The sequence below is a fragment of the Prunus persica genome, chromosome G1 (assembly GCF_000346465.2).
Source record: "Prunus persica cultivar Lovell chromosome G1, Prunus_persica_NCBIv2, whole genome shotgun sequence".
Taxonomy (NCBI): Eukaryota; Viridiplantae; Streptophyta; class Magnoliopsida; order Rosales; family Rosaceae; genus Prunus; species Prunus persica.
Genome location: NC_034009.1, coordinates 26,903,377 through 26,925,925, shown reverse-complemented (window position 1 = coordinate 26,925,925; position 22,549 = coordinate 26,903,377). Strand labels below are relative to the sequence as shown.

The following is a 22,549-nucleotide window of genomic DNA, read 5'->3' as shown; positions in this document are numbered from 1 at the left end:
TTGCAAGGTAAGGTAAGCAATCAGGGGAGAAAGCTGATGAAAGTAGACAATAAACTCTCATTTCTCCTAGTCTAGAAGAACTCCAGGAGATCAGAGCATGTGGTCGTCATTACATTTCCCTGATGTAGCGGAAACGTGATCAGAGATAGTCTTGCTTCCTGAATTGATGATCAGAGATAGTCTCACTTCTCAAGCACATAGAGTGCTCACTGACAGGAAAAACAAGTGGATATCACATCACTAGGTATAGAGAAAACTGGATGTCTTCTGGAAAGAAAATTTCGTTAGTAACATATTTATACACAAATAAGAGGAATAGGTAAAACCGGTGAATAAATTAACCATAAAAATTTGCAAGGTTCTCGGTGCTTTTGAAAAAGTAGCTCCGTGCAATCCGCAAAGCAAGATCGGCTTTGACCAAAATAATACTTGAAAACGCCGAAAGTGCCGACAAACATTAATGGAGGCTGCGTGAAGTTTTGAAATCTGGGAAAGAAAAAGAGAATATGGGGATCCGAGATAATATTGAGATCTTGGAAACCGTAGCCATATTTTCGCCTGTAGATATTGCCTCAGCAAAACTTGATTGGAGCAACTGCGTTTCAACTCAACTTCCTTCATTTTTTGAAACTTCAGTTTTTCTAAGACTTTCTTCGAAACCTTCTTAAAATGGCTTCCTCTTCTTCTTGCCCAAACCATCTTGATTTAAATGTTTCTCCCAACACAACTCGTGACGCCAAAGTCTAGCGTCCATCCTTTGTATCCCAAAATCGTCATCTTACGGTTAATGATTCTGTGATGATGAATGATGCGACTGCTGTCATAGTAGCTAGGAATTTCCTTATTCCAATGGATGAAATGCTGTTATCAATGAGGTCAGATGAAGAGGCTATTGATGACTCAATGGCTTTTAGCATTCAGAGTGCTGCTTCTGTTTCTAACATGACTGATCGTTTGCGTGTTAGAGCAAATGAGGTTCAGGAGCTGACCACTGAAAATTCGTCTCTCCAGAGAATGCTTCATGAATCTCAACAGGAGGTTGAGAAACATAAAGAGGAAAATAATGTCTTGTTGAAACTGGTGAGTTCATACTCCGTTGATACGCTGAGAAGGCTAGACATGCTACAAGTTTCCAATGAAAAGATTCTGGGAGACCACGAGAGGCTCATGGCTAAGCTTAAGAGGAGTCGTCATCTTCTTTCAGAGGCCTCCAGAACAAATGTAATTTTATAGATTTTGCAGAGCCTGCTTTTCCTTGCAGGTGGAAAAATCTATATGTTGTATGTCTTCTTTCCTATTATAATAATTGCGCAAATTATTAAACTTGCACCTGTGGTTGTTACGTCTTTTTAAAATGACGGTTTGGAACCTTGTGCCTTATAGGTTCAAATAATCACATCAAATCTCTCAAAATTACATATTTCAATGCATGTGAGTCCAGAACTTCTGGCTCGGTCTAAACATGACCTCATAATTTATTTCCCCTTTTCAAATGGGCATGAAATATAAATTGAGTAAAAGCCATGATAATATTGCAATATAGTAGTAAAGAGAATTAACTACTATATGCCCAAAACTTTAGGTTCGGGATCTCTCATATATTTGGATCCATTTGCTTTCAGCCCAGATCATATAATATAACAAAATATATGGGGAGCCTCAATTCATCATTTGAGGTTTATCCTGATATTATCCATTTCACGGTGTATTCTTAACAGCCAGAATTCACAAAATATATTTCTTTCTTGAGGTGTTGATTGTAACAAAATCAAACTTTATTAAATTCACCATTTTCTTATACCAAAGAAATATGTGGTGTACAACAATTTGCAATAATACCTCAAGGGTTGTCCATTTAACTGTTGGAACTTTCATGTTCTCAATATTGTCAGATTTTGAACATAGGGCCAAAATCACATATTCTCATGGTATGGACATTTTTATAATTTCTTGTATATATTTTGGAACTTCAAGCCCTTACATAATTGTCCATGTTTTAAGGAACTTCTGGCATCTCATTTAATTGCTCATCCATGAGTTTAAGGAATTGCATATTCCCTTTTGTATATAGTGACGGTTTACCCAAAATGGTTAATATTTATGCATACATCACTATTCATGTATACGGTACTATTCACCAAGTCATGAAATTTGTGTCTATTCATGCATATAGTACATTTTCCAGTATAGTTACTATTCATGTGTACGGCACTATTAACCAATACGGTACTATTACATCATCAAAGAACTCCAGGTCCCTATTTATATGTCAAGGATCAAGGATCTTCAAATCCGATCACCTGTTTACAAATACAGTATTGGAGAGACTGCTAGCTCTCATATCAATATCATCATCAAGGATCTTCAAGTCCTGATGTAGTTGTATGATGAGGATCAAGGAGTTTCTGGTCCTGATCTATATACTGTAAAAACTCATCATACCGCACAATTAATCCATAAAATAAATTGCTTGTAAATAAATTGCTGGTATAAACGATAAACCCGCACCATACTTTAAATAAATGTAAATGTGCAGTAAAATAATTTCATAAATTAAATTGATGGTATGGACGATAAACCCGCACCATACTTTAAATAAATGTAAATGTGCGATAAAATAGATTCATATATTAAATTACTTGTAAATAAATTATTGGTATGGACGATAATCCCTCACCATACTTTAAATAAATGTAAATATGCCGTAAAGTAAATTCATAAAGTAAATTGCTTGCCATATGGACGTTAATCCCGCACCATACTTTAAATGAAAGTAAATGTGCGATAAAGTAAATTCATAAAGTATGAGGGTTAATTCCACGTCATACTTTAAGTAAAAGTAAATGTGCGATAAAGTAAATTCATAAGTTAAATTGCCTCGTGTATGAACGTTAATTCTGCACCATACTTTAAATAATAAAGTAAATGTGTGATAAAGTAAATGTGATTGTATGAGCATTAATTCTACTCCATACTTTTAAATAAGAATAAAGGCAGTAGTGTGGAAGATAAACCCGCACCACACTTTTAAATAAATATTGTTGTATGGGTAATAAAATTACATCATACAGTAAATAAATTGTATGAGTAATAAACCTACACCATACAGTAAATAAATTGTATGGGTAATAAACCTACACCATACGGGAAATAAAGTAAATGTGGGGATAAAACCACCACTGAATAAAATAAGAAAAGTGTAGTATTATTAACGGCCTTCCACTGATAATATGTTTACTATTACCAAGGGTCCATTTTTATTAGTGGTTAGTAATACAAGAGCAAATAAATATAATATATGACAGAGAGGAGAAAAATAAATAACCACATAATGTTGAGCTGAGAAAATTTAGAAGTAAAGGGGAGAGACTTTTGTGCTGATAACGTGTTATAGAAATAAAATAAGAGAGTATGAAAAGTGTAAAGACCCAAACCTAAAATTCATATTTAATTAGTAATTTATTATGCGGAAAGACAATTTTGCCCTTTGACTAAATTATGAACTCAAAGTTGACTTTTTGACCGAAAAGGAATTTGACAAGTCCACATACACCGTTGCGTAGAGCACGACGAAATGAGTTCATAGACACGAAGTGAGCTCGAATCGGAGCTTTAACGAATAAAATACGATTAAAATTGTTTCCTCTCACTCTTCATTTCTTCTCTTCCTTTCTTTCCTCTTTTCTCCTTTGGTGTGTTCTACAATTGAATGAGCAAGCCTATTTATAGGCAAATTGGATGGCTTCATTACCCAACATTATCATTAAGCTTCCAACATTATCATTAAGCTTTTGACTAAGCTTCCAACATCATCATTAAGCTTTTGACTAATACATCATTCATGTGGGCTTCATCTCTCACTTTACAACAGTATTGTATTGATTGAAGTAATTGTTACCAAGGAGTTACAGTATTGCATCTGGGTTTGGAAATAGTATGATGATGGCAAAGATTGTCAAGATCAATTTCAGAGAAAGGGGAATAAAGGAAGATGAGGGTTTGGACGCTGGTGGCAATGGTGAAGAGGGAAAGAGACGGGGAGGAAGAGGAAGAGAGAGAGAGATGGCATCCTTGGAACGTAGTGGGGTTTTAGGGGAGGGGCAGCGGTTGCGAATAAATTTTTTTTCTTTTCTGTTTTTCAAATTTCAAATTTTATTTCATAATATAAGTCCAACTGCAAACAAATATTTAATTTCTGTTTTAAAATATATACATGGCAATATTTGTAAACCTTGCCGAAGGGAAGACTTGTTTGGACAAGTTGACGTCATGTTGACATTAGCGTGATGTCAATGGCCAATTTAAACACTAAAAACAAAATACCAAAAAATTCAGAATTTTTCTTCTATAACTACCTAGCCACATTCTTCACTTCCCACACCAAAATCCATACAAATTCTTCTCATCATATCTCATGTAAATAGTGATTGCCCTTGCGTTGTCATGGCAATTGTGGGTGGAAATACATCAAAAAATTGCTAGAGTAGTCACTATTCACATGAATAGTGTTTGCCCTTACCTTTTATCATGACACAATGGGATGGTAGTTCTGGTAGCTTATAAATAAACAGCGCCAGTGTTAGAAGAAACCAAGCACAGAACAGAAGCAAAAGAAATGGAGAATCATCATAACGAATATAGAGGTCATGTTGTGGTGCTTCCATATCCAAGCCAAGGCCACATCAACCCTCTCCTTCAGTTTGCAAAACGCCTGGCCTCTAAAGGCGTCAAGGCAACATTGGCCACAACCAGTTACACTGTCAACTCCATTTGTGTCCCGAACGTGGGGATCGAGCCCATCTCCGATGGGTTCGACCAGGCCGGCTTTGCTCAAGCCACAGATGAGGACACTTTCCTTCAATCATTCAAAACCAATGGCTCAAGAACCCTATCTCAAGTCTTGGATAAATACCAAAACTCCGACTTTCCAGTCAATTGTGTAGTTTATGATTCTTTTTTACCATGGGCTCTTGATGTGGCCAAGAAGCGTCGCATATATGGAGCTTCATTCTTTACCAATTCGGCCACGGTGTGCAGCATTTTTTGCCGCATTCATCATGGCTTGCTTTCTCTTCCATGTAAGCTGGAAGATATGCCCTTGTTCGTTCCTGGCCTGCCTCCACTCAACTTTCCTGACCTGCCTACTTTTCTTAAGAAGCCAGATAGCTACCCAGCTTACTTGAAGATGAAACTGAACCAGTTTCCTGACTTGGACAGGGCTGATTGGGTCTTTGTAAACACATTCGAGGCACTAGAAGGCCAGGTACGAATGCTAATCTAGACAACTTGACATGTTATGTTGTTAGACTATCAATCTCTTTCCATGAATCAAGTACATATGCTAGGCATTTGGTGTCCATAAGCGAGCTTTCTTATCAGCATTGCATGCATTTGTGCTAGCTGCTCAATTAAATATCATGTTGCCAAATTCCAATTCTAATTTTAGTTCAATGAAAGGCTGCAAACGGATTATCAAAGCTGTTCTCTGGGAAGTTGATTGGCCCCATGGTCCCTTCAGCTTATTTGGATGGGCAGATTACGGGAGATAGAGGATATGGAGCAAGCCTATGGAAGCCTCTTGGCGAAGAATGCACCAAATGGTTAGAAGCAAAGCCACCCAAATCGGTTGTTTATGTCTCCTTTGGAAGTATGGTGTCTTTGACAGAAAAGCAGATGGAAGAGTTAGCAATGGGGTTGAAAGAAAGTGGGGTGCATTTCTTGTGGGTGGTGAGAGAATCTGAACGCAGCAAATTGCCCAAAGAAATCTCTGACTCAGCAAAGGAAAAGGGTCTGTTTGTGACATGGTGCAACCAGCTAGAAGCACTTGCACACGAAGCTATTGGGTGCTTTGTGACTCATTGTGGCTGGAACTCAATACTTGAAGGGCTTAGCCTCGGAGTGCCTATGGTGGCAGTGCCGCAGTGGACCGACCAGCTCACTAATGCTAAGTTCGTGGAGGAGATATGGGAGGTTGGGGTCAGAGCCAAAGAAGATGAGCAGGGTGTTGTGAGGAAAGAAGAGTTTGTTGGGTGTTTGAAGAAAGTAATGGAGGGAGAGAGAAGCCAAGAGATTAGGAAGAATTCAAGTATGTGGAGGGAGTTGGCTAAGAAAGAATTTAGTGAAGGGGGGAGCTCTGACAAGAATATTACTGGATTTGTTGAGCATTTGAGGCTTGCTAACAAGAAAGGAGAGGCAAAGCAATTCTTGAATGCCACAGATTAAACTTTATTATGACTGGTATGTGTGAGAAAGTCAAGCATAAAGTGGTTGATTGTGTTCGTTGTCGTGTTTTTAGCTCCTATTTTTATATGTAAAAGACTTTTTCTTCAACTTAAATTTCTTACCTTGTTTTTATGAGAGAGAGTGACAGATTCATCTTGTGTCATTTCCATATTAATAATCAAATGCAATTGAGAAGTTACTGAAGCACAAAATCATTGTTGAAAAAAGTAAAAAATCTATAAAGATCAACGGTGTATGCTTCTTTACACATAAATATCCTCACAACCTGCTTTTTTATGCTAGAACATCCTCATCAACATCTAATGAGCTTGATTTTCGTAAAACCTGCTAAAATATAAAAATGATAGTCAGTCCCGTATATCATAACCAACATGAAATCTATCATAACAAAATTATTCAAGATGCAAGTTTGTTCCACTAACCTAGCCATTCTATGCTAGAACACGCTCTTCATCAGCTCGTGAATCTGTGATCCTTTGCAAAGCTGCTGAAAGAACAAAAATGATAGAATCAGGCCCCCTATATATCATAACCAATCTGTCCCTAATCATAACAAAACCATTGAAGATGCAAGTGAACCAAAACTCAAATTCTGCTTTACTACAGATTTTGCAGGGTGTACACTTGATTTATTTTTAATTTTTTCATCTTGACTTCTGATTTTTAATTTTACACAGTTGAAGATCTGAACTTTACCTCTTTTCTTAAGCTTATTTCGAAAGCTTCTTTTCCTGCTAAATGCTGTCTCCTGTAATAAGAAAGCAAACTAGTTACCAAGGTGCAACTAAAAGATTCCATCGTCAACCAGAACACTAGAAACATAAACATATGCAATTCATTATCTAAAATCCAGGACTAGGAGGTTGCAAAACTGTTGAATCACAACCAGGCATATCTTGTTGGAAATAGCAAGTTTCAGTAGTTACCACAGGCTGACTAAGTTCCCCTGCTCGACGAACTGCAGCAACCAGATCTCGGTTGGATTCAGTATACATGCTAGTTACAAGTCCGTATTGACCAGCTCTGGCTGTTCGACCAACCCTGTGTATAAAATCCACAGCAGAAGTGGCAAAATCTGCCTGGATAAGTAAACAATGCCAAGTGTTAGCTCCTGTTCATACTACTAATAAATAGCATCACAGAGGCCAATGAATAAATAGATCACAACTAGAACAAATATATATATATATATATATCTTAAGAAAGCATGCTAGATAAAATAGTGTCAGAGAGCACATAATGAATGAGGAAAAAAATCATCCAGAGTTCCATCTAGAGTCTCAAGCGGCCTGCAGCAAGTAATTGGGGAATTCATTTGTCCCTTCCCAACACCAACACCACCTTCCCCACCCCAAAACCAAAACTAATGTTTTTTGTTGGTCTTCAAGCTAATTATTTAAAAACTAAGACGCACCTGGATAACATGTGATACGTTTGGAATGTCAATGCCACGTGCAGCAGCATCTGTGCACACAAGAATACCACCTTTCTCTTGGAAATCAGCCAATGTCTTTGCTCGGTCTTCCAAGGAGCAATCTTTATGGTAATGGTAGCATTCAATGCCACCTCTCATCAATATCTTTGCCACTGATTCCACAGCCTCCACAGTATTTGCAAATACCATTGTTCGGCACTGACCAGAAACTGATCTCGACTCAAATCCATGCTTCACAGCCTTTATAAGTTCATCCACTTGAGTATCAAAAGTAACTTCAATCCACCTTTGCTTTAATCTGAAATATAACAGAAGCAACCAAAAAATGTTGTGAAATGAACACAACACAACAGTTGACTAGTGAGGAGGTAAAGAAAATTACAGACAGTAACTGGTAGCTAAAACATGGTGTACCTGGGGTTGTGACAATGGAGGTAGTTTCCACTAACCCAATTGGCCTCGGGAAACATCTTTTTCAACACTGCCCCGGCAGTTCTCTTTCCATTTACTGGAAGAGTGGCTGCAACAAAAATGTATTGTTTACTGCGCTTATAAACTTTTCTCACTCTCCTCCAGTCTGTACTTTTGACATGCCCTGCCTCTAGCTCCTCATCTAAGTCATCATTTTCCACAGCATCTCCCTCTTCTTCTGACAAATCTTCATCCTGCAGATTGTCTTCATCTTCTGAACTGAAATGTGATGAAGTTTCAGATTCTGGTAGATTTTGTTCATTTGACCGTGACAATAGCTTTTCGTCAAAGCGGAGCATGTGTATGAGACGGATAACCTTATTCTGGTAGCCCCCAGAGAGAAGCATATCCGCTTCATCAAACACCTGCAAATGCCATATGAGTCATAAATCATGTGATTTTTCTATTTATATGCATGAAATTTCACATATGCGATTTTGAAGACAAAAAAAAATCATGCAGAGTATGAATGAAACTAAAACATACCACATATTTTACACTCCGTATAAAATCCGTACGACGGAAATTTTTTGGGTCAATATTATTCAGAAGAGCAGCTGGTGTTGAAACAATAATATCAGGTTCATTAACCCGCCATCCCTGCAGTCAAAGTTTCTTATTTGTGAGAACCTCATTACAAAAAATTAATACGCAAAGCCAAAGAGAAAAAGAATTGCATCCTTCAGTAATAGAAGTAACACCATATAAATACAGAATTCTATACCCAGAACAGAATAATAAGAACAATCAATACCTGTCTCCCACATAGGGATACAACACTTAGAAGTGGTTTGCCATTTTCGTCACAAAGACCGTCTGCCATCCGAACCACTTGCTCAGACAGTGTTACATTTGGACACAAAACAAGAGAAATCTTGCGGGGTTGGGAGACTCCTTGATCAGAAGAAGCAATATTCGCAGAATCGTTCTGTTCATTGCATAGCTTATCAATTAGAGGGACAAGGAAGCTATGCGTTTTGCCACTACCAGTTTCAGCTGCAACCACCACATCCTTTCCTGAAAGTATAGATGGTATGCTAGCAGCCTAAAATGCAAAAAACAAAAACAAAAGTTTCAATAAAAAGTTCGAACTTTTTAAATGATTTCAGAAATCGAACCAATACATCGAGAAATTAAAGAGTAGATTAGGGTTAGGACTGAACTTGGCACCTGAATCAGAGATGGTTGGCCGAGGCCGGCATTGTAGAGAGCTTGAGAAACCTTATCGGATACTCCAAGGGAAGTCCATGAAACGCTTTCTTCAGTGAAAAACGTATCTCCTCCTTCTTTCCGATACGCGGCGGTAGTGACGGTTCCGAAACGGCGGGGGTGGCTCAGCCAAAGCAAGCTAATCCGGAACGAAGATGAAGAATTGGAGACAACAGAGTAGGAATATCTGAATTGAGAGAAGAGTTTAGGGGGAGATGACGATAGTTTGTAGAGTGGAAGCATTGTTGTTGCTGAGCGATGGAGTATCATTTGGGATTTTGTGTTAGGGTTTATGGGATATGGATAAACCCTTGCTGTAAAAGATTGGGTTTGGCGATGGAGGGAGAGGTTTATGAAGAAGATACAGCGACAGCGACAGTGAAAGCAGTTCCTGACTGACGCATTTGAGTCCGTTGGATAATTCGTGGATCAAGGACCGCTAATCTTGTAATTCCTTTCTTCTTCTTCTTTTTTTTGTTTTTTGTTTTTTTTTTTGTTTTTTTGTTTTTTTGTTTTTTCAATTCTTTGGAATTTACCTCCAAACTGTAAATTTAAGCAGAAAACAAATATGAATATTGGGAAAACGTGTTCCATCACAAATGGCTTTATACATACATGAGGATGATGGTATCGTGGTAGTATGATTTTTTTTATTTTAATTTTTTAGTAAAGATGGTGTGTAGTATGATTTTTTATTCAAGAAAAAAGGATATTCGAGTCTTCTTGTGTTACAAGTGAGAAGTATGTAACGAATATACTACGTTAGTAGTGCGTAGATATGCAAGAGTGTGTGTGTCTAGGTGTAGGGGTCTTTTTATTCCGGCAGCCTGATGAATGGGCTTGGGCTGCCGAAAAGAAAAACATGTATGAAATTGCTCCTTGAGTCTGAGTTCAAGGATCAGATCCCAAGAGTGTTTCGAAAGGGTAGCTGAGCCTTAGGAAACACTTTGGTCTTCTCTACCAATAAAACCAACAGTCACTTACAGATAAATTCTTGGTTTGGCATGAGAAGCTTGTAGCATGGGAGCTGAGCATTCATGAGTTTAGCATGAGAGAGAAAGAGCTGCGATTTCCAGAAGAGAATATGGGAGGAGATGGAGGAATATGACTCAAAATTGCAGGGGTTTCAAGGATGAGAGGTGATGATTGCTCTCTAGATCTGTGTTTATGGAAAGAGAGGAAGAAAATAGAAGCATGGGTGGCTTTAGCATATTTCCAGTAGCTTGACGAAAGCTTCGTCAAGCTCCTGGGTGATTTGACAAAAGAGAAAATGGGAAGCAATGGAAGAACAAGACTTGAAATCAAAGGGTTCCAGCGATGAGAGATGATGCTTGCTCTCTCTAGATGTGGGTTTTGAAAGAGAGAAAAGAGGAAGATGGAAGAATAAAGCATGAAATTGAAGGGTTCCAGAGGGGATGCTTGCCTTCGATGAATTCTTACGGTTGCTGGGAGGCTAGCAGCGACCAAGGTGAGTTGTTTTTGCTAGGTAGAAAGTGCTTCCTTTTATAGGGGCTGAAAACCTTAATTTTGTCAAGCCACCCTCTCCCATTTTCCTTCACTTTCTTCCATTCCACCTTATTTGGTGAAACTTCTATAGCCTGAGCATGTAGGCATGAAGCTTTTTGGAGTTCCAAGGTCCTCAGGCAGCTGGACTTCTCCATACGGGTGAAGAGCCACCCACTTTTGTTTCTTGTTTTCTCACTAAAGCTTAAGGAGGAAAGAATGGGTAAGGGTGCTTGCTCAAAAAGGTGATCAGCACATGGGTTTGCTTGGTTTTGGTGGTTTGGCTGCGATCTGGTTTTAATAGAGATGCACGACGTTAGATATTTTATAAGGTGCTGAGCTGTTTTGTTTCCAACGGCTTGTGAGTTCCCTTTGATTTCGTCAGACTGCTGGAAGCTTTGGCTAATGTGGGATTTTTATGGGCTATTAGGTTTTCTTAAGGTGATGGGCTACTAGGTTTTCTCTCATGCTTACCCATATGTTTGGGCTCAAGGAATGAGCTTGAGTTTTGGTGCTCCCAAATAGCCAAAAACTTCCACTCATTGGACCATTAATGAGCCTCGTGAATACTCGTAACCATCCATACCACAACCCGCTCAGCAAGCCCCAGGTATTCCCGTGGCTTGGGCCCACTTAAGCTTGTAGCGTGTCATGTTGTTTAAATAAGGATTTTCCGCTTGGTGTTGTACTGGGCCGAAAATATATTTGAGCTCAACCTTGATTTTTTTTTTTAGCCTCAACACTAGGTTAGATCCTTAAGACAAAGACAATTTAAATCTCAACTTAAAAATGTGAAACCACAAATAAATTTGCATATGGTTAATGACCTAAATAGTCCCCCAACTTTTGCCCCATTATCATTTTGGTCCACCAATTAAAATTTTCATTTCAATAGTACTTCAACTTTTTATTTGGTACCAAAACGGTCCCACCGTTAAAAACTGTTAATATTACCATTAAATTGAGGGGTAAAATTGTCCACATAAATTAAAATATTAATTAAAAAAATTAAAAATTAGAAACCTATTATAAAACTTAGAAAAAACTTAGAAAATTGAAAATCTTGAATCTCACCACCAACTGTAGTCCACTCACCAGCCACAATTCTTCTTCTTCTTCTTCTTTTTATTTATTTATTTATTTTTCATATAAAAATGTTGAGATTGACTTAAAAATTAATATAAAAAATTCCCAATTATTTAAATTAATTTTAAAAATCAGATAAATACAAAAATAAAATAACAAAAAGTTAAAAAGAGAAAGAGAAACAACCCACCCCAGCCAAATCTAGTCTTCCCTGACCATCCCCAAAACACAACCCCTCCCCTTTCCTTACCCTGCACAGATCCTTAATGACTTGATGGCCTCACAAAGAGGTTGAATTCCAAAGATTTTGGTCCATTAGATCCCAACAAAAATCATTCTCTTCCTCTGGACTTCCGTCGAGCAACTGGTGGGAACTCAAAGTTGCATCACCAGCAAACAAGGACCTTCAAGCCCATTTCTATGGCTGCCATGAGGTCCGCCACTGCCTCCAGCCCCCTCTAATTCCTACGACGCCATATGCCCTTATCCAAGCAATTTTCCCGAGCCGTCAGATCCAAGCAAAATCGGTCTCTCTGTTTCGGTGTTCCTGACTCGGCTCGCGGCTTCGATTGCTCCTTTTACGGCAAGCGTGAGGTTCACGACCAAGTGGTTGGCTACGATAGCTACGAGCACGACTTTCACCTTACCTGCCCCAGAATGCGCGGTCGCCAAGCTGTGAATTTGGAGGAATAGGTATGTGAGGAGTTCTGACCCAAAAAAATAAAGGTATGTGAGGAGTATACAAGCAGTGGGGTTAGAAGCAAGCGTTGGTGGCTTAGATTTTTTATTTAATTGGTCGAAAGGCAAGTCGACTGGAACGTCGTCGTCTAGGCGGTGGAGCGTAAAGGATTTTTGGGAGGGAATGCATTCCTACGTTGCCTTGGTCGTTTTACAGGAGGATACTGACCTAAAAATACGGTTTTATCCCTCGATTTCACGGAAAAATACACAGACTTTGACGGATAAACCCATCTTGGTACAAAATAAAAAGTTTAAAGACGTTTGAAATGAAAATTTTAGTTGGTGGACCAAAATGATACTAGAGCAATAGTTGGGAAACCATTTAGGTCATTAACCCAATTTGCATATAACAGGCTCCGTATGTACTTGTAATAGACTCTTCAATATTCTTATACTTTTCAATATACTTATTCATGTATTATAGACGTATGCACTTATTAAGTATTCTTACTCACTTTTATTAAATATATTATAATAAATACATGTTGTTCTTGTACTATTGAAAAGAACTAAAAATATTTAAATTGTGATATAATTGCCAAATTTGTTATCGTATATTTATAAAAAAAAAATACACATCGCATATTTTATCTGTTACGTATTTGATTGTCACCCATCAAAGGGAAAAACGGTTTTTGATGTCCTCCTCGAAACACACGTGTCCTCCAACGATCAGGATTGAAAATTTGACAGCATTGATAGCGGTTGCACGCAAAGCTCGCAGATGACGAGCTCACCCAATTCAAATGTAAAACTGTAAAAAGCCCTCGGCTTGTTGTAGAAGGCCCCCCAACACACCCAAATAAACGAAACCCAGTCAAAGTAATGGCGCCAAAGACAACCAGAAATCAAAGTCCACCGTCCGATCCTCAGGGAATGTTCGCTGGATTGGTCGTATTCTTAGTCGAAAAACGAGTTCAGAGCCGTCGTTTACAGGTAAAACACTCATAGCTTCTCGACTCCATGGCCCATGCGTTTTTATTGTAGCTTCTTCTTCATATTTTGAGCATTGGTGCCTAAGTTTTCAGATTTGGAAGCAAAAATTGGTCCAAATGGGGGCTACAATCGAAGACAGCCTAACCAAAAGGGTCACTCACATACTTGCTATGGACCCAGAAGCCCTCTTACAACAACTGGGTAGTGAGCGCTTGGCGCACTTTAAAGGAGTGAGTTTTCATTCACCATTTCATTTTCTTTAATGCTTTGATTAATTGAATTCAATTCAGTTTTAGAATGGAGTATAATCTTCCAAGTTTCAAACTTGTGGTGGTTTGCAGACAGTTGTAGTTTATCAGTGGCTAGAGGATAGTTTGAGCTCAGGAGAGAAGGTATCTGAGGATATGTACCATCTAAAATTGGAAGCAGACAAGTCTTCCAATGATTACATTTCTAGCGATGATGAACCGCCAAAACCCAAAAAGCTAAGATCATCTTCTCCTGATGACTTGGCTCACACTTCAATACCCAAAACCCCTGAATCTCCAAATAAGGATCAGATCACTGCATTGCAGTCGGCTGTGCCCTACAACCCACCTGACTTGAATAAGAACATAACCCAGATATTCGGGAAACTTATCAATATTTATAGAGGTGGGATTTCTTTAACATCTGTTTGTTCACTTTGCATTTTTGGTTTCCAGAATTCTGATGTTTGGTGGTAATCTTGTGTGTTTCAATTAAAGCCTTGGGTGATGACCGAAGATCGTTTAGCTATTACAAGGCTGTACCAGTTATAGAGAAGTTGCCTTTCAAGATTCAAAGTGTGGACCAAGTTAAAGACCTACCCAACATTGGAAAGTCTATGCAAGATCATGTGAGACACATGCCTAAGTTTAAATTTTGTATTGGGAGGATTCTGTTCCGATATGGGTTTGTATATAGAGGAGGATTTGCTAGTTCTTTGAATATGTTTTGTGTCAAGTACATGTTACTAGGTGCACTTTGTGAAGTCACAAGTCTTATGATATTATTCTTACTATTTATCGGCGTTTTGAAATTTAGTATGGTCTATGCTTCCATCATGAAGAGATAGTCGAGTAGAAATTGTTTTCAGTTACTTAAACTATAATTAGATATCAGTCAGCTACGTGAGAGATTATATTTCATTTGGAGCTTCCTATTCTGAAAGTATGCATATTCCTCTCTGTGAGGAATGGTGAATTCTTCCTACTTTGTCCATCTGATAACAGAAGCTTTTGATCTGTGATTGCAGATTCAGGAGATCGTGACTACTGGGAAGTTATCCAAGTTGGAGCACTTTGAAACAGATGAAAAGGTGTTGGAAAGGTTCTCAGTAAATCTATGGTTTCAGTATTCTGCTGCTAATTTGAAATTTGAATTCTTCTTTTTGTTAAACTCATGCTCCAGTAGATGTTTCCTTTTTTTAAAGTGTAAAGACACTGATTCACTTATGTTTTATGTTTGTGTGTGCAAGGGAATGCACTATTTTATCAAATTCTAAGGCTATAACTTCATTTCTTTATTGTTTGACGATTCTGGTTTCTTCATTTGGTTAATGAATTGCAGGTACGAACACTCGCCTTATTTGAGGAAATTTGGGGTGTTGGTCCAGCTACTGCACTGAAATTATATGAGAAAGGACACCGCACGTTAGATGATTTGAAGAATGAAGATTCATTAACAAATTCGCAAAAGTTGGGGTTAAGATATTATGACGATATCAAACAGAGGATCCCACGCCATGAGGTCTAATTATAATATTTGTTTTCCCGATTTCTATGCTAACCTGATTCCTTTGCATCTACTTACCCACAACAAACTGGTTTTTTTTTATTCAATAGGCTGAAGAGATGGAACATCTTCTACAGAAAGTTGGAGAGAATGTTTTGCCCGGGGTGAGCATATAATAATGTTTGAACTAACTGCCATGTGAGGCAAAAAAGAACTGGTTTTGCATGTTCACACTGGCATGGCACTGCTACTATATACTGGATTTAATTGAGCCAAATTGAACGTATGCTTTTTCTAATTCCTTGTTTAAGTATGACCTTTTAGAGGAATGAATGTGGATCAATGTAACATTCAGTGACCCATTCTTTAAAAGAATTAGTCTTGCTCTTCTCTTCTAGTGTGTGGCTTGATATTTGTATGTGGGCTATATCTACCTGTAGGTGGTCATTGTATGTGGTGGATCATATAGACGCGGGAAAGCTTCTTGTGGGGATCTAGACATTGTAATTACACATCCTGATGGAACGAGGTATGAAGCCATTGTTTCTCATCCCTTTTTGAAAAAAACTAAAAAAAATACATGTATTCTGGAATAATGATGTATACCAGCTAAAGGGAGCTCTCATTATACCCTGGGCTCAATTTGGTTAGATGCTACTTAATTTGCCTGTAATTTTCCTTGTGGATAGCTTGCATTTTTCTTCTTAGTCCATGTTTTTCATCATTGTTTCAGATCCCATTCTTTGATACTACTACTATAGTTGTGTTCTTGCTATTTACCAGTAAAATTTCTCCTTGGTTTTAGTTTTGAAAGGATTACTTACTTTGGTCTGTGTTTTCAGTCATAAAGGTTTTCTACCAAAATATGTAAAGCAGTTAAAGGATATGAAGTTCCTACGAGAGGATTTGATTTTCAGTACGCATAGTGAGGAGGTAACATGATATATATATATATATGTATACGTATTTTTTTTTTCTTCCTGTTTTAGCATACATATATTTTTTTTTCTCTGTTTTAGCCATTTCTTCTCATGATTTTTGCAGTGTACATATGTCAGTGTTACACACATGCTGTCATAAATTGAACTCAGGTTTTCATTAACTAGTTGAGTGGTGATAATTTTAAGAAGCAGTCAAGTTAGAATGCTGCAAAATGTATTATACCCTCGTTGAACATCAGAGTCATCTGACTTCTCAAAATATATTTTAATGTTCTCTTAATATTTTTCTTGTTTATGATGCTATGATATTATTATGCACTTGCCATGACATAAATTTGCTTGCATTAACTTATTTTTTCAACAACATGAGCAGGGTACTGATTCTGGCGTTGACACATATTTCGGACTTTGCACATATCTAGGAAGAGAGTTGCGACATCGCATAGATCTTAAGGTTTTTGGTGATCTCTCTATCATTTTTTATTATATCACACAAAGTTAGCCGAAAGTCTTTATTTTTCGATTTTTCATTTCATACTTGTACAATTATACTTGTGTAGTATGTCCCTCCTCCCAGGCAGGGACACTATGGCCTGCTTTTTGTGATTGTTTATGGGAGAGTCACATTATTATATATGATCAATTTTCTGATATATTCTAATGTCTTTGGTTTGTTTTTATAGGTTTACCCATTGGAGATATATGCATTTGGACTAATAGCTTGGACAGGGAATGATGTATTGAATAGGAGGTTCGTTTTCTTTATTGACTTCTATACTATGTTAGGCATAGTATCATATTTTTTAAGCATCCTCTCAATTTAGAGGGAAAAAGCAAGGCTCTTAATTTCTCAGTCTTGTAGATTCTATAAACATCACGACTCGATGATCCGTGTTACTTGAACATTCTCCGTATCTACTTTTTCCCTCATACCAATTAGAATCTGTACATAGTTATCATTCACTTCTTTACTTTCTGATCTGCTATTGGGGGGTAAAGTGTTATTCACCCAAATGCTAAGTCGAAAAGTTTGTAAAATTTTATCTATTTTGTTCCTTCTGTTGGTGAGAAATTCAATACACCATCTTCAAGTTTGTCACAATCTAATGCAGGTTGAGATTACTAGCTGAATCTAAAGGATTCCGGCTTGATGATACAGGGTTGTTTCCAGCTACTCATGGCTCTTCCGGCAGTAAACGGGTAATGGCTTGTTGGTTTTTGTATCTTTTCCCCCACTTTGTATCTCTTCATGGTTCACTGAATGCATGCTTGTATCTTGCATGTTACAGGGGGTGAGAGCTAGCGCAAGCTTGAAATTTGACACAGAAAAGGAGGTGTTTGATTTCCTTGGGTTTCCTTGGCTTGAACCACATGAGAGAAATCTGTGACGTGTGAATGTTTTGTATGAGCAATGTGTACATGTAAAGTAAACAAACTCGGCCTTGTAAGGGAAACACACTTCAGTTCCAATTTTGCAGACAAGGAGAGAGAGGGAAAGTCTTGTTCACATACAAACCCTTGCAAATTTTTGAGTCTGTCGAATGATATTGTTATGATTATCTTCAATTAATCCGAAGAACTATTTAAATACAGTCTAACGATCAGGATGATGAGCTTCTCATTTTTCAGAGACACAAATCACAACTGCTAGATGAAAGAAAGAAAAAAAATTCAAATGGGACATAAAAATGAAAATTACTGTTAAAATTCAATAAAATGCAAAAGTAAAAAAATAAAAAAAAAAGTTCAGAGTTACTGGATTCTACAATTTTTGCTGTCGTTCGCATTGGCACGATATAGATAATACATTCTCTTGTGAGTTTTTCTCAAAATAGTCAAAATTTACTCTTTACTTTTATAAATGTCAATGTTTATAAAAACTTTTAAAAATAGCAAAAAACTCACTTTAAAATGCTCAAATGCCCTCAAAACTAAAATCCATGTCAATCTAAAAAGCAAAGCCTGCATCTCTGTTTTCAAGTTTATTTCAAAAATAAAAACAAAGTTTCAGTCAATGTTATATCATTGGAGGACTGAACCATGAATATGATTTCCAACCTGTAAACTCCCCTATGTTTCGATCAATGTTATATCATTGGAACAGGAAGGTACCATCGAAGCAATTAGAAGCGCATCATCAAACACAGGACTTTGAGCAAACATATGGTGATCATGATTCAAATGACTTACGCATGTACCAGCAGTTGTACTACTATGCAACTCAGTGAAAGATATATAGGCTTGGGGGCACTGTAGGGAAGCTTCATGGTTCAAGTCCTCCAATGATATAACATTGATCGAAACATAGTGGAGAATATAGGTTGGAAATCAAATGAAAACAAAGATTGCAGGTTTTATTTTTTTCGGTTCACGTGAGTTTTAGTTTTGAGGGCATTTGAGTCTATTTAAGTGAGTGTTTTTCTATTTTTAAAATTTTTTTAAAAATTGACATTTATGAAAATAAAAGATAAATTTTGACTATTTTTGATAAAAACTCTTCTCTTGTCCTAAATTGTGAAAATGGCAGCTCTCTACTCCCTGGTGCAGGGGTGAAATTGTAATATAAGAATAGCGAGGCTGTCAGCCTTATAATAAAATCCCATAATTCCAAGAGCAGACATTGCTAAGATTTAGAGGAGGTTTTAGATAAGAGAAGGGAAAGAGATGAGCTGGAGTAGTGTAGCTCCGCTTCTATCTGTAACTCCTTCAAAACTTGACTCATCCTCTTCCTTCCTGCCTTCTTCTTCCTCTTCGGTTTCAAGTGTTAGGGTTTCGTTAAGCTTGTCATGGAGATTTAGACCAACTAGTATCAGATACCTTTCTTCATCTTCGTCATCTTTGTCGTTAAGAAAGCAAATATGCAGAGCAGCAGAATACAAATTTCCCGACCCAATTCCTGAATTTGCTGATGAAGTGAGTCTCTTACAACTCACCATCTTTTCCTTCTCTAAAAATAATTGATTTTTATTCGATTTATGGTTTTTTTGGGGTCCAGGAGACAGAAAAGTTTAGGACCCATCTCCTGAATAAGCTTTCCAAGAAAGATTTGTATGAAGACTCTGTTGAAGAGGTCGTTGGGATCTGCACTGAGGTACTGAGTTAACTTCCCTTGTATGCCTCATTTTGTAATTGTAAGAGAGAGACTGGAGATAAAAACGACTTTGCCTGCTTAACACCAAATATTTTGATTAGCTGTTTAAAGTTTATCAGTTTATGTTTTGGAATTTACTCAGGGCAAGCGACTAAGTAGCTTGGAGAACAAAAATCCTTGCTTGAATTAAGTTTGGCATTGTATATCCATAAACCTGATATTTCTTTTGTAATGACAAATTTGCGTTGGGAGTTCTCAATCGTTGCCAGATATGTTGGTAATCATAATGTGTTATATGAGTTCCTTGGGAAATAGAAAGAGAGAAAGTTCTTCACATTGCATCATTGTCTAGCACGTTCTTTGCCGTTATATTCGTCCTACAATAGTGTACAATTTTATCAATGATTCCTTATTTTCCTATTTGAAGCTGTTCATAGAAATGCTTCTGCACTGAAATATTGTCATTTCAGAGCTTCTACTTTCAAAGCCACTTCTTTTGTGTATGGATTTGGATACTTTGTGTTATATATCGTCTCATTAGGGATAAGATTCTTGTTGATTTGAATGGAAGTATATAGGCACTAAACTGTTTTCCCTAATGATTCTTTGCCACAGATATTTAGTACTTTCTTGCACACCGAGTATGGTGGTCCTGGGACACTCTTGGTAGTTCCTTTCATTGATATGGCTGATACTCTGAATGAGCGTGGATTACCTGGTGGACAGCAAGCTGCGCGTGCAGCAATCAAATGGGCACAAAATCATGTTGACAAGGACTGGAATGAATGGACTGGTGACAAAAATTAACAGAAAGCTCATGTTCTGCAAGATTGTTTCTCTGTAGTTTGCTAGTGTAAGCATAGGTTATATATAGAGTTAGCCAAGCAGTTTTGATTCCTGTTATGCTTGTAAAACTGATGACGAGGGAAAAATTCGAAAGTCAATTAGTTGCCTTTTGTTGTAATGTTATGCTGTGAAAATGTACTCCTGGGGGATGGGAGTGTCTACTTGAAGGCTTTTGGTCCAACCATCAATGAAAAGCTGCTCTTTCTACCTTATGATCTCATCTTTTGCTTCTTGTCTTTGTGATTTATCTTTGTCCAATAGTCAAAGTACTCAGTGTTGGAAATTTGCAATAGGCGACTAAGCTTTCTCATTGTTGGTCTTCTATGCAAATATCATACTGACCACACTGGGATCCAGTCATGAGGAAATATCATTCAAATTCTGCGTTCTTGTTTTGAATCAATTTTCTTAACAAAGGCTTAATCCGATTTCATGGAAATCGTCCAATTTTGGAATCTGACCCTAACCTTGGCGTGCAAGGGGATGGAATGCTACTGCTCAGTAAAACACATTCGTGGTGAGGCTGGATAGCTTCATAATAAAAATATAATGATTAAAGACAGGCCATGAGACCTCCAAAGGACAAAAAGGAAAGGAAAGAAGGATATTGAAAGATGGTTTTAAAGTCTTACAGAATAGACCCAATTTGATATAGATTTGTTTTTTAAATAAACAAGTTAAATTTTGAACCACCCAATCAATGTATCAAACATCCCATGAGGTTTTCGAATGCAATCTATAGAAACTCGTATAGTACAAGACAAATGATAAGGTGTTGAAAGTTAATTGCAACGAAAGTCCCACATCGACTAGGGGAGTTGCACAACCTACCACAGAGCTACTACATTGTGCTTCTTGCGCTGACGGTGAAAAGGCACGGAGCCGTGCGCTGAGCACAAAGCGAACTATTCTTTCGCCTTTTACTAAAGAATACCGTGTGCTCGCCGCTAATATTGGCATACGACTATTTTTTTCAAGGGTGCATCATTCTTGTGGTGCGGTGCCCTACAATTACAGTCTAATCTTGTATCTGAAATGTTGTAACTTTAATGCGATCAAAATTGCGTAGAGCCCTTTTTATTTTCTTATGTCAATGTTAACCAAAAATAGCTGTGTGCTTGTATTTTAAGTGAAAATCTAATTTCTAGTTGTAGAAGGGCTTTATCAATCAACACGAAATTAAGTTCATCTCGGAGTGAAGAAGCTAATAGACATTGTAAGTCAAATAATTGATTTTATATGAGAAGTAGTGAGCAACATTTTAACTGATATTCCTGCCTTCTTGAAATCATCTTTTAAGTGCTATATATAGACGTCTCTAAAAAAATCCTAGCCGTACTCTGGTCCCCCTTTTCTTTGTCGACAATCAACCGCAAGGAAGCTAAGAGGGGAGTTGGCCACTGCCCCTCCTTCCCTTTGCCCATCTTCTCATTCCTCTCCTCATCTCCCCTTCCTTTTCTCCCATCTTTTCCTTTCCTCTTCCCCTCTCTAGATAGTCTAGATCTATTTGGATCTAGGTCGTTTGTCTATTTGTTTTGTTTGATTATTTTTGTAGTGTTTTAGGTGGCTAGTGTTGTCTTGTCTCGACTGCGACGACAGTAGTGACGTTGGATTGTGTCTCTTCTCAGGAGAGTTGTGATACCTGCTGGCTGATAAATTGTCTCTGTTTCAACAACGGCAGCAACAGAGACGCTGGTGGTAGTTGTTGGGGTGTGGTGCTCTTCTCTACTCTGCACTGACCAAAGAACTATGTTTGGTCATAGGAGGTTTTCTTTGTTTGATAATGAGTTGAAGTGGAGTGCTTCTCAGGGGTCTTTTAATTATTGTTTATGTGGTGACGTTGGATTGTGCCTCTCCTTGGGAGAGTTGTGATATATGGTGACTGATGTTTTGTCTCTGTTTCAACGACAACGGCAGTAGCAACGCTGGTGGTAGTTGTTGAGATGTGGTGCTCTTCTCTACTCTGCACCGACCAAAGAACTATGCTTGGTCATAGGAGGTTTTATTTGTTCGGTTCTGAGTTGAAGTTGAGTACTTCTCAGAGGTCCTTTTACTGTTGTTTATGTGTTTCTCCTACGTATTCTCTCCTAGTTTCTGCTTTGGTATGGCTTGTAGTTTGTATGGGTGTCAAAGGACTATGATTTTGCTCATAGAAGGCTTCTTTTAAAAGTTGAGATGTTTTACAGTCCTCTTATATGAGTCTACTGTGTTGGTCTATAGTTGTGATTCTCGTCGGAGGTCTATGTGTTAGTTTTCTTTTTTGATTTGTTCTTTTATTGTAATGGTTCAAAG

General features: G+C 37.7%; 4 protein-coding genes across 9 annotated transcripts; 3 read left to right on the top strand and 1 right to left on the bottom strand.

Moving 5' to 3' along the window:
- On the top strand, nt 4,612–6,282 carry LOC18794038 (UDP-glycosyltransferase 74B1). The gene is made up of 2 exons (XM_007224918.2): nt 4,612–5,263; nt 5,458–6,282. Exons 1-2 carry the CDS (start codon nt 4,616–4,618, stop codon nt 6,220–6,222), a joined length of 1,413 nt encoding a protein of 470 aa, XP_007224980.1. The 5' UTR covers nt 4,612–4,615; the 3' UTR covers nt 6,223–6,282.
- Nucleotides 6,386–10,269, bottom strand: LOC18792606 (DEAD-box ATP-dependent RNA helicase 22). Of its 4 annotated transcripts, none has more exons than XM_020555012.1 (9): nt 9,320–10,269; nt 8,904–9,194; nt 8,636–8,749; nt 8,093–8,514; nt 7,658–7,976; nt 7,170–7,322; nt 6,940–6,991; nt 6,666–6,727; nt 6,386–6,570 (listed from the first exon to the last, which is right to left on the bottom strand). In XM_020555012.1, exons 1-8 carry the CDS (start codon nt 9,626–9,628, stop codon nt 6,675–6,677), a joined length of 1,713 nt encoding a protein of 570 aa, XP_020410601.1. In that variant the 5' UTR covers nt 9,629–10,269; the 3' UTR covers nt 6,386–6,570; nt 6,666–6,674. The 4 variants fall into 4 exon arrangements, with proteins under 4 accessions (XP_020410601.1, XP_020410599.1, XP_020410600.1 ...); XM_020555010.1 differs by having other exon boundaries at nt 6,666–6,730; nt 9,320–10,268; XM_020555011.1 differs by having other exon boundaries at nt 6,386–6,567; nt 9,320–10,268.
- On the top strand, nt 13,226–17,911 carry LOC18790721 (DNA polymerase lambda). 3 transcript variants are annotated; one of them, XM_007226196.2, is made up of 13 exons: nt 13,228–13,624; nt 13,717–13,854; nt 13,966–14,278; nt 14,371–14,501; nt 14,901–14,963; nt 15,215–15,394; nt 15,490–15,543; nt 15,820–15,908; nt 16,222–16,312; nt 16,694–16,774; nt 17,004–17,071; nt 17,433–17,520; nt 17,610–17,911. In XM_007226196.2, the coding sequence occupies exons 1-13, from the start codon at nt 13,514–13,516 to the stop codon at nt 17,706–17,708; spliced, it is 1,506 nt and encodes a 501-aa protein (XP_007226258.1). In that variant the 5' UTR covers nt 13,228–13,513; the 3' UTR covers nt 17,709–17,911. The 3 variants fall into 3 exon arrangements, with proteins under 3 accessions (XP_020417283.1, XP_020417286.1, XP_007226258.1); XM_020561694.1 differs by lacking the exon at nt 17,610–17,911 and having other exon boundaries at nt 13,226–13,624; nt 16,694–16,781; nt 17,433–17,522; XM_020561697.1 differs by lacking the exons at nt 16,694–16,774; nt 17,004–17,071; nt 17,433–17,520; nt 17,610–17,911 and adding an exon at nt 16,424–16,681 and having other exon boundaries at nt 13,226–13,624.
- Nucleotides 18,877–20,475, top strand: LOC18792714 (protein PLASTID REDOX INSENSITIVE 2). Its single transcript, XM_007224250.2, has 3 exons — nt 18,877–19,233; nt 19,316–19,411; nt 20,027–20,475. Exons 1-3 carry the CDS (start codon nt 18,985–18,987, stop codon nt 20,216–20,218), a joined length of 537 nt encoding a protein of 178 aa, XP_007224312.2. The 5' UTR covers nt 18,877–18,984; the 3' UTR covers nt 20,219–20,475.